The sequence below is a fragment of the Ursus arctos genome, unplaced genomic scaffold, assembly GCF_023065955.2.
Source record: "Ursus arctos isolate Adak ecotype North America unplaced genomic scaffold, UrsArc2.0 scaffold_34, whole genome shotgun sequence".
Classification (NCBI taxonomy): domain Eukaryota; kingdom Metazoa; phylum Chordata; class Mammalia; order Carnivora; family Ursidae; genus Ursus; species Ursus arctos.
The window spans coordinates 7101385-7115845 of record NW_026623030.1 but is presented as its reverse complement, the minus strand read 5'-3'; the positions used below and the strand labels follow the sequence as shown (position 1 = coordinate 7115845).

Here is a 14461-nt window from a genome sequence, read left to right as displayed (position 1 = left end):
ATCCTTGGGATTTCCTAATTTCAGGACCTTTTCTATTTAATTCCAAGGCGGGGGAGAGCCTCCATTAAAACGTGGTGAACGATTGCTTGATTGAAGCTCATGTTCCTGGCCCCATACAGTGCATTCTGGTTCGTCTGCACACGCGAACTGAGTGTGGCGACAGTAGTTATGCTGTGGGAAGCATTCAGTATAAGACTTTCAACGCTTCACATTTGGCACATGCTTCCTTTTTAAATCAGTTTAAGAGAGGAAAGAGAAGAACAGAAATGCAAAGGCAAAACACTGATTGAAAATATGATTCTCAGAGATGCTGAAAATATGTCTTTAATATCTCTAAAAAAGAATTTTTGCCGCGGCAGTTAGCAGGTAATTTTATCAGAGGTTGTTTCCGTGGCATTTTGAGTTACTCCTCTCCGTGCAGAGGCTGACACCATAATGACTCATTAAATATGCGTTGAATGAATAATAAATCTAATCGAGTTTTTAAAACTCTTTCTTATGGATGGTTCACGTGCCATTATTTTTTTTTAAGATTTTATTTATTTATTTGACAGAGATAGAGACAGCCAGCGAGAGAGGGAACACAAGCAGGGGGAGTGGGAGAGGAAGAAGCAGGCTCATAGTGGAGGAGCCTGATGTGGGGCTCGATCCGAGAACGTCCAGGATCACGCCCTGAGCCGAAGGCAGGCGCTTAACCGCTGTGCCACCCAGGCGCCCCTCACGTGCCATTATTGACTGCTCACATGGAATTGTTGCTTTCCACTGTACGTGGTAACCATGCCTGCCTCGTAGTAGGTGGTCAGAAATAGTGGTTAAATAATGGACTTTTATAACTTTTCTTTCTCTGTGTTCTCTACCATTCACAGTCACCATTCTCATGTATACAGAATCAATTTCACTGGAAAGCTCAGATCAAGGCACGATGTCTGTTCATAGTAGTAGTATTCAAAATAGCCAGAAAGTGGAAACAAGAAAAATGATGAATGGAGAAACAAAATGTGGTGTGCCCATACAATGGAATATTATTCAGCCACTAAAAGCAATGAAATACGGATGGTTGCTGCTACATGGCCTCCTTTAGGGCAGACGTGTCCAGCATCTCAGAGAAAACCGTATACCGTCGCGGTACATTGTACAACTGCTCCCCTCCTCCCAGTAAACGAGAATGTGTTCGCGATATCAAGAAATTTAATTAAAGCCTTTACATTGAATTTAGCAAGTAAGGAAGCTGCCCTTGGATAACACATCAAAAAAACAGGGAGAAAGAAAAAGCCTCCCTTGGAATAGTAGTTAGAATTACTACTACTGTCAGTGGTTAGAATTACACCTCTTTCTTACACCAGACCACATTGATCACATAAAAATTAGAATCTGTGATATCAGTGAAAAGCCATCTTTCAAATACAAGTTTATTCTATTATTATTTTTAGATGAAGGAGATCTAAACACAAATAGAATTTCCATTTGCTCACTAGCACTTTGATTCATATGACAACAGTGCAGTGCGTGGTATGCCTCTGTTTCTGAATCTGTTTTCTATTACTGTGACTCTGGAATTAACATTTTGCATTAAGGTGAATGCTACATTATTTCTGTGAGGAAGGAAAGAAAGAGTCTTCATACCAGCTGCCTGAGACAAGTGGTAACTTCTAAGAAAGAAATCACTTTGCTGTACTCTGCCAAGATACCTGCAGTGACTAAATATATCTTCTTCTAACATCCATGGAACTTAATAGGTCGTTTTTGCAAAAAAGAAAAATTGTTATTACCCTCCACTGAACATGTTTAATGACATCCCAGATCTCTTTTAAGATAAGAAACTCAAGCATGAGGTGGGTGTAGATTGGAAGGTCCGTGTTCCCATACGTGGTCTCTGAAAATAGAGAGCCCAGGGGGCACCCCTCCTCAGAAGATTCTTCCTACAGCTTCTTTCTCCACCCTTGGTCAACCATATGCTTCCACAATTAGATTCTAAAGGTTGGCTTCCTTGTAAGGACCTAAGGCAGGTAGTGGGCCACTGGCAGAAAGGAAACACCAGGATGCTTCCAGGCAGCAGGAACCACGCTGACTGCAACTTGTGGTTGTTTCCTTGTCCTAGTTCTTGTAAAGTGACATTGAAGAATTCGCAGAGTTTCACACTGTAATGTAAGGTGAAATTAATTTAGCTTTGAGTTCTCCTTTAACCCCTATACTACTCAAAAAAAAAATTTCCTTTTCCTGCAGTATGTTAAGATTCACTATTAAGTATTGTTTTCCAGCTGCCAGTCTTGGCTGGGACATACTATATTTAGGACATGGTTAATCATGTCCGGAGGCAGCCTGGTGGCTCCTAGAAAAGAAACCACCACCTGTTGAATTTATCAGGAAACCTCAGCCAGCACCTCGATGCCACAGGTGTGCAGAACTTTCCAGGAGAAGAAACGCTGGGGGAAATAAATACCCCTGCTTCATGGAACATTATACGTGCGTCATGTTTGCAGATGACTTACTTATCATCCCTGAACTGTGAACTCAGTAAATAGCTGTGGGATACAGGCACACGCTGGAAGATTCTAGCCCAACGCCATCAAAGATAATAGAACAAGAATGCATATCCATTACGTTTTAGTTGAGGTCTCTTGCACCTGATGACTAAGTTCGAAACCATTTTGAAGTTAACACTTTATTTATTTTTTATTTTTTTTAAAGAGAGGTAAGGTTTCTATTTTTTCTTTTAAGATTTTATTTATTTATTTGAGAGAGAGAGAGACAGAGAATGTGAGAGAGAGAGAGAGAGAGAGCACACAAGCAGGGGAAGCATTAGAGGGAGAGGGAGAAGCAGATGCCCCACTGAGCAGGGAGCCTAATGCGGGGCTTGATCCCAGGACCCTGGGATCATGACCTGAGCTGAAGGCAGATACCCAACTGACTGAGCCACCCAGGCGGCCCATGAAGTTAACACTCTCTTTTAAAATATTGATCTTTGGCCTCCTTTAAGCCACCAGTGTTCACCATCTCAGAGAAAACTGAATCCTGTCATAGTGCATTATAGAAATACAGAAGTGACAAGAGATATTCTGCTCTGTTATAAGACTTCTTACATTCTAAATAGAAGTGTTAAAAATAAATTATTTGGGGGTGCCTGGGTGGGGCACTCAGTTAAGTGTCCGACTCTTGGTTTCAGCTCAGGTCATGATCTCAGGGTCCTGGGATGGAGCCCCACATCAGGCTCCACACTCAGAGTCAGCTTGGGATTCTCTCACCCTCTCCCTGTGCCCCTCCCGCTCATGAACGCTCTCTCTCTAAAATGAATTAAATCTTTTTTTTTTATTTTATTTATTTATTCGACAGAGATAGAGACAGCCAGCGAGAGAGGGAACACAAGCAGGGGAAGTGGGAGAGGAAGAAGCAGGCTCCCAGCGGAGGAGCCCGATGTGGGGCTCGATCCCAGAACGCCAGGATCACGCCCTGAGCCGAAGGCAGACGCTTAACCGCTGTGCCACCCAGGCGCCCCTAAAATGAATTAAATCTTTAAATAAATCTATAAATAAATAAATAAATTCTAGTAGGACTCACTGAATTAAGTTGTATTTGGTTTCTAATACGGCGTTGCTTTTAACTAAAGATACCAGCTTAAATGAACGAATCTTAATGTTTGGGCTCCAAAGTTTAATTGCAGTTCTTCCTTGACCAAAGGGGATTACCAGGCTTAGCCTTGCACAGGCACTAACGGCCAGTGACTCCTTCCTTTTTGGATATAGTAGGGGCTAAACCAGAATTGAAAGGACTTCAAATGGTTCTCAGAATAGGCAGTTGTTAGAACAAGTACTCTGTTCTGTGGCCATGAATATGCTAAATCGCTTGACTGAAGCTTAATTCAACTGTGAGATGATGTGACTTCCAAGCTGTGTCTCGTGGCAGGACGGATGCGGCATCATTTGGGATATGAGTACGCTAGCAGCACGCACTTGTTCCCGGGAGCCGTGGTAAGACCCCCACCACCGCCCCGTCCCAGTACTCTATCCAGACTAGCTCTGGGGATGCTCCCGGCTTCTGACGATCTGATTTCATGACATACACAAGGTGCACTGAGAGGAGGACAAGAGAAGGTTTTCATATGCAGCGAAATTTACTGCCTAATGTGCACATTAACAATTTTTTTAACTCGCGGATTGTAAGCTTAATGTTCAAGTTTTTTAAAAAGTGATGTGAGAAAAGCCAGCTTCCCGGTTCCCAGAGTAGCCTGGACAAGCCGGTGTGCAGTCCTACTCATTTGCCCCAGATCGTAGTTGTGAAATCGCTCTCCATCCAGAACTGTCTGCAGGATGCCCCGCCAGTGTCCCATTGGACAGTCAGGCAGCAGGAGATATTGCGATGTGTTTCTATGCAGGGAAATAGCTTTTCTTAAAAAGAAAAAAAAAGTAGCATAATAAAAATTTCTGGTGAGGGGCGCCTGGGTGGCACAGCGGTTAAGCGTCTGCCTTCGGCTCAGGGCGTGATCCTGGCGTTCTGGGATCGAGCCCCACATCAGGCTCCTCGGCTAGGAGCCTGCTTCTTCCTCTCCCACTCCCCCTGCTTGTGTTCCCTCTCTTGCTGGTTGTCTCTATCTCTGTCGAATAAATAAATAAAATCTTTAAAAAAAATTTTCTGGTGAAAAATGGGAACAGTGACTGGAAAGAGGAATACATAGCCCATTTCACAGACAAAAAATATTTCAGGTCTTTGTTTTCCTTCTGTAGTGTAGTTTCTACTCATACTATTCTCTCCCTCTGAGGCAGGAACCCCATCAAAGGGGGTTCTACAGACCGTTCTGTAAATGAAGGAGTCACACAGAAATAGACACAGTCTGCCTTCTCTTTTTTGCTTAATCTACTCCACATGTTCCTGCAAGATCTGCAAATGTCCATCACAAATTGCTGGGACAAGGGCAATTTAGATAATACACATTTTCTCTTAGTAAATTTTACAATACATCTGTACAGATTGTTTCAGAGATTATTTTTTGACGAAATTATGCAGTGTATACCATTTTGGTCTAGGGTTTTTTTTTGCTCAAATTAAGTTTTTAAGATTTATTCATGTGTTGAGTATGGTTATAGCTATTTGTTTTCATTACTACATAATACTCAATTATAAAAAGACACCACAATGTATTTTTCTGTTCTCTTCATGGACAGTCGGGTTGTTTCCAGATTTGGGCTATGACGAATAATGATGCTCTGAACATTTTTTTTGTAACTGGGTATACATGTGCGAGTTTCTCTAGGGTGGATAAGAGACGCGAATGCGTGCTCAGAGGGGATGCATATTCTCACTTTATTAGAGAATGCTAATTTTTTCCCAAGGAGATTGTATCTACTGCCACGCCCACTAGTAGTGTGTGAGAGTCGTTGTCGCTTCACATATTTGCCAAAACACACTCTTTTGAGACTTTGCCTGAATTATTTTGAGGGATTTTTTTTTTTAATTTTAGTGGTTTTGAACGGTCCTTCCTGAAAGTGCCAAGGGCTGATGAAGGCATTATTACCCACTGTTAGATCATAGTTTTATATGATGCCTTTCTAGTTTTATAAATGAGGAAATGATGCCCAATGAGGAGAGCTTGCCCGGTCTGGGTCACACAAGTAATCACACAGCTTTGCCCAGGACAGGAAAGAAGAGCCTGGTGCCCCATGCCCAGTCCGGACTACACCACCCACCACTCCCTCTGCTTTCATATTGCTCCTTTTACTTGGAAAGTCCAAAATCATCTTAAAATAAGACAGAACTAAAGAGAGTCTAAAGTTATGCTTTAACAAAACCCAAGCAGGAAAAGTAATATTTAGAGACTACTTTTTTTAAAAAAAAGAATACGTGCCATCGATTTGTCCTAAATCTGGATCTTTCTTTGTTACAAGGAGGACTGGGAAGGCATATGGAGCCCCCCAGTTCTGTGAACATCTCGAACGAGGTAATCAATGCGTTACTCAGCAACAAAAGTAATCCTGGACCATTCTTAAAGGCCAGGAGTATCTAGAGTTAATCTCTAGCCTGTCATCAAATTGGTAAGTTACTCAGTGTAGAGAAGGAACAGGAGAATCCCTCTGTCAATACAGTCGTAGATGCCAAATTAGACCATTAGGACATAGGGAATTCAGATACTCGTAAGAGTGTTGACTCCCTACGCCACCATGAGAACCAATAACCCAGATATCACCAGTCTGCACGCACAGTAATGTGGAAGCCCACTCAAGTGCAACTCTTCTGTTTCTAACTCTTTCTTGTTCTCATCTTTCAAACCTTGACATCACGTTAACATAATGTGGGGTACAATGAGTTTGCAATATCCCAAGGTTTGAGGACTCTTGGAGGTCTAAATAATAGTTGTGTTCCGAAATTAAAAAGGAATAGAAACAATTACATATGTAAGATATACAGTAACATATAAGTATGTAATGTGGTACTTGAAATGGTCACCAAGTGGGTATATATCCAGTGCTCTTTTCTTTGGAGGCATTCATACTTTCAACAGAAATTTACTAAGCATCTGTGTGTCCCAGAGGTCGATCAGTACCAGGTATGAGGTCAAGAACCAAAATGTCACCATGGAAAGATCTAAAAGGACAGGCTGCTACTGAGCAAATCACAAATATATACATAGATACAAATTGTGGTGAGTGAGGAGTTCTAAAAGAGAGTTCGAGGCATAACATTTCAAAACTACTGGAAAACGACCTGTGAGAAGCCAGTAATCATTGAACACACACAATAAAACTATTTTTCATGTGTATTTAGTTCCTTCTTTTATTTTGGAATGTCTTTAGATTTAGCAAATGACTCTTTTCCAGTGAAATCAAGCTGTATGTCCTTCTTAAATATCTCAAGTTAAAACATTTGTATTGGTTCAAAGGAAGAAAGAAAAACAATGGGCTACAGGAGCCAAATTAAAACATATTTTTCTTCCTCATTTTATGATAAAAATAATTAACTGGATTGACTCGCAGCTTTCTAGGAATGTCTGTACTCTAATCAAAATTTTCTTACAGTCCCTAAGAAGAAAGTTTCTACTTTGGCTGTGGGTGTTATAAGGTGGTGTTATTACCGCAGAAGGTCTGACTAGTCCCAGGGTTGTAAACTGTATAGAGAGGGTCCCGGACTTACAATACTTCAACTACAACTTTTCGACTTTACCACGGTGTGGGAACAATACACATCAGTAGAAACCGTACTTGGAATTTGGAATTTGGATCTTACCCTTGGTTAGCGGTGTGCAGTAAGCTCCTGTCCAGAAAGGCTGGGCAGCAGCAGTGACACAGCTCCCAGACAGCCATGTGCTCACAAGGATAGTACACTTACAACCATTCTGTGCCCATAAGCCATTGTGTTTGTCACTTTCAGTACAGTACTCGGTCAGTTACATGAGACAGTCAATGCCTGATCATAAAATAGGCTTTGTGTTAGATAATTTGGCCCAACTAGAGACGAATGGAAGTCTTCTGAGCATGTTGAAGGTTGCCGAGGCTCACCTATGATGTTCAATAGGTTAAGTGTATTAAATGCATTTTCAAATTAGGATATTTTCAACTTACACTGGGTTTATTGAGATGTAGCATATTTGTAAATCAAGGAAGGTCTGTATTCTTTCTTTGCACCATGAATCGAGTCCAGAAGATTCTCACGTGCAGTCAGAATTGCCTTAGGACCAAAGTTTCCTTTGATAGTCTTTCATAAACTCGAAATAATCTCCCCTTTGCTACATACATGAAAAAGAAAGTATGCTAGTCAAAAACAGACCCTGAAGGTTTTCACCCTTGATGGAATGTCAAGAATGGAAAAACTTAGCAACAGAACATAGTAGGGAGTTGTCCAGGATTATTCCTAAGAATGTGGCTAGAATAACTGGATGAACAGAGGTGCCATTTAAGAAGTAGAATGAGCAGGTTTTAGAGGTTAGGACTGAGAGTTCAGTCAGTTGAAGGAGTTGCCAAACAGTCTGGCACCCCAAATTCTCCAGTGTCGGGAGACAGTTGGGGATACTGGAGCGTGGAAGGAAACTTTGCTCTAGAAGTGTAGAAGTGAGAGTGTTAGCTATAGGTCACACTGAACACAATGGGGATGGCTGGGGTATTGATAGGGGAGAGAAGGGGACGGGGCCTGGGGGCTGCTACCCCTGAGCTCAGGGGGAGGAGGGGGAGGAGCACTGGCCAAAGGTGAGGCTGGCCTCTTCCGTGTTCCAGGCTGTCCTGATACCTGAAAATATGGCTTCTGGAAGTCCACCCCAGCCCAGAGAGGAGACTTGCCATCCATCAATGACTGTAGCGTCAGGGCATGTTAATTGCTTTTATCACCTTACTTAGGTCGCATTAACCTCACAGTCGGTGCAATTCCTCAATCTTCTCAAAAGAACAGCTTAGTCACCATCTTCTTTTACGCCAAAGATGATTACTCTTTTATTCTTGTTAACTGATTGGACTCCGCCTTATTTTATTACTGGTCTCACTGTATCCATAGAATCTTATTTCTTTTTTTTTTTTTAAGATTTTATTTATTAACTTGACAGAGAGATAGCCAGCGAGAGAGGGAACACAAGCAGGGGGAGTGGGAGAGGAAGAAGCAGGCTCCCAGTGGAGGAGCCTGATGTGGGGCTGGATCCCAGAACGCTGGGATCACGCCCTGAGCCGGAGGCAGACACTTAACGACTGCGCCACCCAGGCGCCCCCATAGAATCTTATTTCTAACGCTTAGCAGATGTGTGGTCTCAGGCCAGTTGCTTAGCTGTCTGTGCTTCAGTTTTCCGACCAGTAAATCGGAAGTGTTAGTAGTATCCACCCCATAGGGTTCATGAGGATGAGATAAGCTTATTCATATAAAGTGTCTAGAACAATGCCTGGCATATTAGTACTTAATCAGTGTTCATTATCATCCTCCTCCTCATCTATCAGAGTTTCTCGTAATTAAATTCCAGAACCTCTCGCCTAGTTAGTATTTGTCGTTAGGCAAACTATGGAACATGTCAAGGAACCGCTTTGCTAGCTGCAAGGAACCCAAAAAGGAAAGGGAAGGTGGGTTGTTGGGGTGGAGGGCAAGCAGAGAAGGAGATGTAGGCCCTCTATCCCTACTGCAAACTGATTTATTCCCTTTTATTTGCTTTTCATATTGTTTCTAGAAGTGTCTTATGTAAAGAAAGAGTTCTACTACTTGAGGAAAAAAAAGTAATCTTGGATATGCTGCTAAGATAATGTTCTGGCTTCTCTCAACCACAATTCAATTCAGCAAGGCTTTTTGAACTCTGTGCCTGCTATGTGCAGAGAGATGGCTGGGTTCCTTGGAGGGAAAGGAATAAGGTTGTTCTCTGCTTCCATGTGGTTCAGAATATAGTAGGTGCCCTGAACCCAGAGACCCCAAATCAGGAGTTATGTCCTATGTGCTAGGGCGGAGATACAGAGTACAGGGACAGCACAGAGGAGGGGGCCCTGGAGGCTTCATGGAGAAGGTGGCTTTTGAGAAAGGGCAGGATCCCAGCAGGCAGAGATGCACGGGGTGTAAGCCCAGGCAGCAGGGGCAGTATACGCAGAGGGAGGAGCTTCAAGTGAACCTCATTCTCCACACTGATCAAACGATGCAAATGATCCTAGACTCCATGCTTCGGTCTGGTTTGACTGGCACATAGGGGAAAAAGGAAAGGAAAAAAGGTGGGGACCCATATGTCTCCCAGAGAAGTTCAGCGTTTATGCCCAGGTTTTGGAGCAAATGAGTGATATAATCAGTACTGTGTTTTTGGAAGATGCATGTGACGCCAGCACTCCTTTACTTTGTGGTTCAAGACTGTTGGCAAGTTACCACAGGAAAGGGACGGTACGACACCTGATTAAAATTTTCTCTAAACAGAATTAGCTCTCAGTATTCATCTTCGACCTAGCTCATTAGGGCAGGTTGGGCCTTCTTATATTTTGTTATTGCCTGTACCTGAGGAATCTTTCTAAAACAAAAAAACTACAGCACACATTGCTGCCATTAGAAAGCCTGAGTTTTTAAAGAGTATGATACATAGTGACAGTTCTGATGTATGCCAGTGGGTGTGGGTCCCAAAACCTCACCATTCTCTGCCTGCATGATTTAAAATGACAACGTAGCCTGTCAAACTTCAATGTGAGTGAAGTTCCTTGGATATTTATAAAGCATCAAATAGATAGAATTGTGTCAGCAAAAGATGGGTCCTTTTATTACTAAACCACAGGATTTTTGGATGATAGTTGCTGGCAACACATCTATAAGCTGAACTTAAAGCTACAGAATGAAAACGGTGGTCCACGGTAGGGAAGGTGTTTTCACCCATTGCAGTAAAAGGGTATCAGAATACTCCAAGCAACTCAATGATGCAACTTCTGTTTTGTTTTGTCAATGCATTAATGATCCACCGTTTCAGGTTCCCCTGAGAAGGTGGCAGTTACCCATGCAAATAAAGCAAGCATTAGTCTGCAAACCTAGTTGACGGTTTGCCGGTTTTCAGCCGTTTTACCAGATGCCTTAAGGCCTGCCAATTTGGAGTTCAGAGATTGTTTTTACGTGTAGCTCTAGACATAGCCTGTCTACCTCAATAGATATATTCCCAAGCGTGCGTGGACACCAGTCTTCGTGAATTTACTAATGCTTAAATGCTTTTAAAACTGGGCGTGGAGAGCGAGCGCCGTAACCTACGCCCGCAGCGTCCGGCGCAACCCGGCCGCGTCTGCGTGGTCCGGCCCGAGCCCCGCCTCCGCGGGCGCCTCCTGGGCCCTCCGGGTCCCGCAGCCCCCCCCCCATCCCGCCCCGCCTCCTTCAGGCCCCGCCCCCCGCAGACCCCGCCCCGGCGCCGGGCTCTGACGTCACCGTCTGCGCCGCGCGCCGTAGAAACAGGAAGTGGGACCAAAACAAAGGAGCGGCGGCCGGGAGCGGACCTGTCTCTTTCTCCCTGTTCGGAGCTCGTTTTGGCCCTGGCCACCGACCCGAAGGAGCCATCCGGCAATGTCCAACATGGAGAAACACCTGTTCAACCTAAAGTTCGCCGCCAAAGAACTCAGCAGGAGTGCCAAAAAATGCGACAAGGAGGAAAAGGCCGAAAAGGCCAAGATTAAAAAGGCCATTCAGAAGGGCAACATGGAAGTGGCGAGGATACACGCCGAAAACGCCATTCGCCAGAAGAACCAGGCGGTGAATTTCTTGAGAATGAGTGCGCGGGTCGATGCGGTGGCTGCCAGAGTCCAGACGGCGGTGACGATGGGCAAGGTGACCAAGTCGATGGCCGGTGTGGTTAAGTCGATGGATGCGACGTTGAAGACTATGAATCTGGAGAAGATCTCAGCTTTGATGGACAAATTCGAGCACCAGTTTGAGACGCTGGACGTCCAGACGCAGCAAATGGAAGACACCATGAGCAGCACGACTACGCTGACCACTCCCCAGAACCAAGTGGATATGCTGCTCCAGGAAATGGCAGACGAGGCTGGCCTAGACCTCAACATGGAGCTGCCGCAGGGGCAGACCGGCTCCGTGGGCACTAGCGTGGCTTCCGCCGAGCAAGATGAACTATCCCAGAGACTGGCCCGCCTGCGGGATCAGGTGTGACGACAGAACCCATTCTGAGGTTTCCTGGCCGTAGCCACCTTCTGAAATGCTCTGTATATTAGTGAGATATTAAACAGTAGAAACTGAACATGCCAGAATGCTGAAATGCTCTTTACTTAAGATGCTTCTACCTTTGGGTTTACAGTGCTCTTCAGATACACTAAGAAATTCCAGGCTTCCTCCATCTTAACTGGATTTTAAAGTTCCGTATAGCTTGTGATGTGTATTTTTATAGCTGCCTCTTAACAGAACTAGTTAATTTGGTGTGTATGAATCTTTTTCAAAAATTTGGTCAAAACTCTTGTTCCGTGTATTCAGTTTTCTGCCTGAATTTATCAAAATGGAACTTTTTTTTAATTTAGTGTAATTGGTAATATCTAGAATTGACAGGTGGTGCATAAAAATGAAAGAGAGGAGAATGATTACTTAGACTGATTACAGGGCTATCAACACCTCATTCAACTTTAGGGACAGTGCTATTTCTCTGTATTTTTTTTTCTTTGCCATCACATCCAGACTACTGTTATATTATCTGTTCTCGTAACTTATACTAAAATCATGGTAGGGCCTTCTGCATAATACTCTCTTACTGTTTATGTTCCACAAATTTTTATGTGGTCGTTATCCTTTTATAACTGGAAAAAATGCCACATAATTTCATTTATTATGAGGAAAAACTGCTCATTTATATTTTCATGTACGAAAGACTTTTTCAAAAGACACGGTTGAACATGACAGTTTCAAATGAACATCTTGGACACATTTCTAGTTTTTTTCCTATTTCAACACTTTAATTAGACTTGTCATAAAGTATGTTAATTAGCATGGCAGTCGTATTCTTCTAACATTGCCAAAGAACTGTTGATTGGTTTGAGAAAACCCTGGGGTGGTGTGTTTGGTTTTCTTTAATTGTTAATAACCAAAAATAGATATAAAATTAGGACCGCTTTTTAAGTTCTCATTATTTGCATTTATTATTTTCTTTTAAAGCAACAACTTGTTGAGAAAAACCTTAGAAATATAAGTTGGATGGTTTTTTTAGCCATGCAAATAACTTAAATATACGTGCAGCCAGCTGGAAGTCTGGGAAGAGGGAAAGATGGAGAATGGGACAGCAGGCTTGACCCTCCATCTGTGCTGCCTTTCGTCGTTCTGGAACAGCAGTGTGTATTCTCTGGCTGCAAAGTAAAGCCTGTAGCCACCACTTTCTCACAGACTCCAAACATGGAGAACAGCAACTTGCTTATTCCTTGGCAAGTATATTAATCTAAGTCAAATACTTAAGGACGTTTGAAATTCCCCCTTTTCCTTCACTGGTAGATTTCCCCATAAAAGAATGCCAGTGTTTCAGAAGATACTTACAGGGACTTTTTCAAGCCCTTTGAAAGATTCATGACCAAATAGCCACTATTACGTTTTCCAGTATGAATGAGTGTGTTCAAAAAAAAAAAAAAAAAAAACAGGTATATGCAGATGAGGACTGACCCTCGTATTTAAGTGTCTTTAGAGCTGACTGGATGTTGTTCCAAAGTCTTCCATAAGGGACACCTGTCGATTGCCTGCCCTATATCTTCTTTCTAGAACTCTCCCCTTTTGGTGTCTCTTCTCATCCCCATGGTTGCACAGAAAAAGCTATGTGAGTATAGCATGAGTTGTAACCCCTCTTTAGACTGGAAAAAATAATTACAACTTAAAATATAGCTAGTGTCAAATCCTTTGGTAAATTAAAGACCCTTTTATAGTGCAGATATGCCCAACAAAATTAATATATTTTGTGAGATTAAACAATGCTTGTATATGCTTGAACTTTCTTAGAATATGTTCATTTCAAACTATACAAATGTACATTTTTATGAACCATAAATATTTTCAAAAGCATACCAGGCCCATGAATTATTTCCTCACTTTTGCAGTTGATGAAATGCTGAAATGTAAGCCACAGAAGTTTGTCAAATAAATCATTTTAAACTGCATGTTACTGCATGTGAGAGCGCATCCTGTTTAAAAAACTATTTAAAAATAAGTATTCAGAGGCAGATTTGGTTCAGAAAGCCTGGTATTTTTCCAGGATCCCCCTTACCACATTAATTTCTGTTTTGTTAACATGGACTTTCCATGTATATTTCTCGAAACCCTAGCTATTACTTCTTTACTATAATAGTTTCTTCATGGTAACAAGATTCTTCCTCATCTTGAAACTAACCTGGGCTAATGATAGATATTATTTGCAAAAGGCTCAAACATACCAAGGTTACAGTTGATCTTCCATACAGCTACTAGTACAATTTTTTCTCTTATTTCTCCTTTTTTATTTTCTGCCTTCACATGCACAGTTTTAACATGGATTTGGAATATACTTTTATTTTATGAACTAGTAATTTCAGTTCAGATAATAGGTGTGCAACTGGAAAAGTCTGACTAAAGCTGTTTCTTCTGGAAGCGTTAATGCATACGTGTGCCCTTCAGATGGAGGCATGCTGAGTCCTGTCCACCATGTGCCTACCCTGTGTCCTGGATTTGGCAAAGAGCCACCTAAAATAAGCACCAGTTTGATAACCTTATTAACTGAACATAGTCTCAAGCTAGCCAAACAAAATTTCACATCATAAAGCAGAAGTGAGGGACCTTGTGTTCTAGATGCTTCCTTTGTAATACACGTGCCATTCTCTAGGAGGCTTTTCTATCGCCAAAATCCAAAGCTCAAGGCCTTCAGTACTATCGGCAAAAAAGCTACAAGCCAGTGGACATTGAATAAACTGATGAATAGCCACTTGTAATTTTTTTTTTTAAATCAACTGACGCATTAGTAAAATACCCGCCTGGTTTAGCTAGGGTTGTTTTTCTACAACTAGATGGTAAGCCAATGTCTGCCTTTGTCACAGTCACTGGGCCTGGTGTG

The 14461-nt window shown here is 42.4% G+C and overlaps 2 protein-coding genes across 3 annotated transcripts in view; both read left to right on the top strand.

Annotated features, from left to right (window-relative positions):
• The window catches only part of GNAL (G protein subunit alpha L), a 143146-nt gene that overhangs the window by 109663 nt on the left and 19022 nt on the right, over positions 1–14461 (top strand). The window lies entirely within an intron of this gene.
• CHMP1B (charged multivesicular body protein 1B) lies at positions 10832–13535 on the top strand. Its single transcript, XM_026486292.4, has one exon. It carries the CDS (start codon positions 10963–10965, stop codon positions 11560–11562), a length of 600 nt encoding a protein of 199 aa, XP_026342077.1. The 5' UTR covers positions 10832–10962; the 3' UTR covers positions 11563–13535.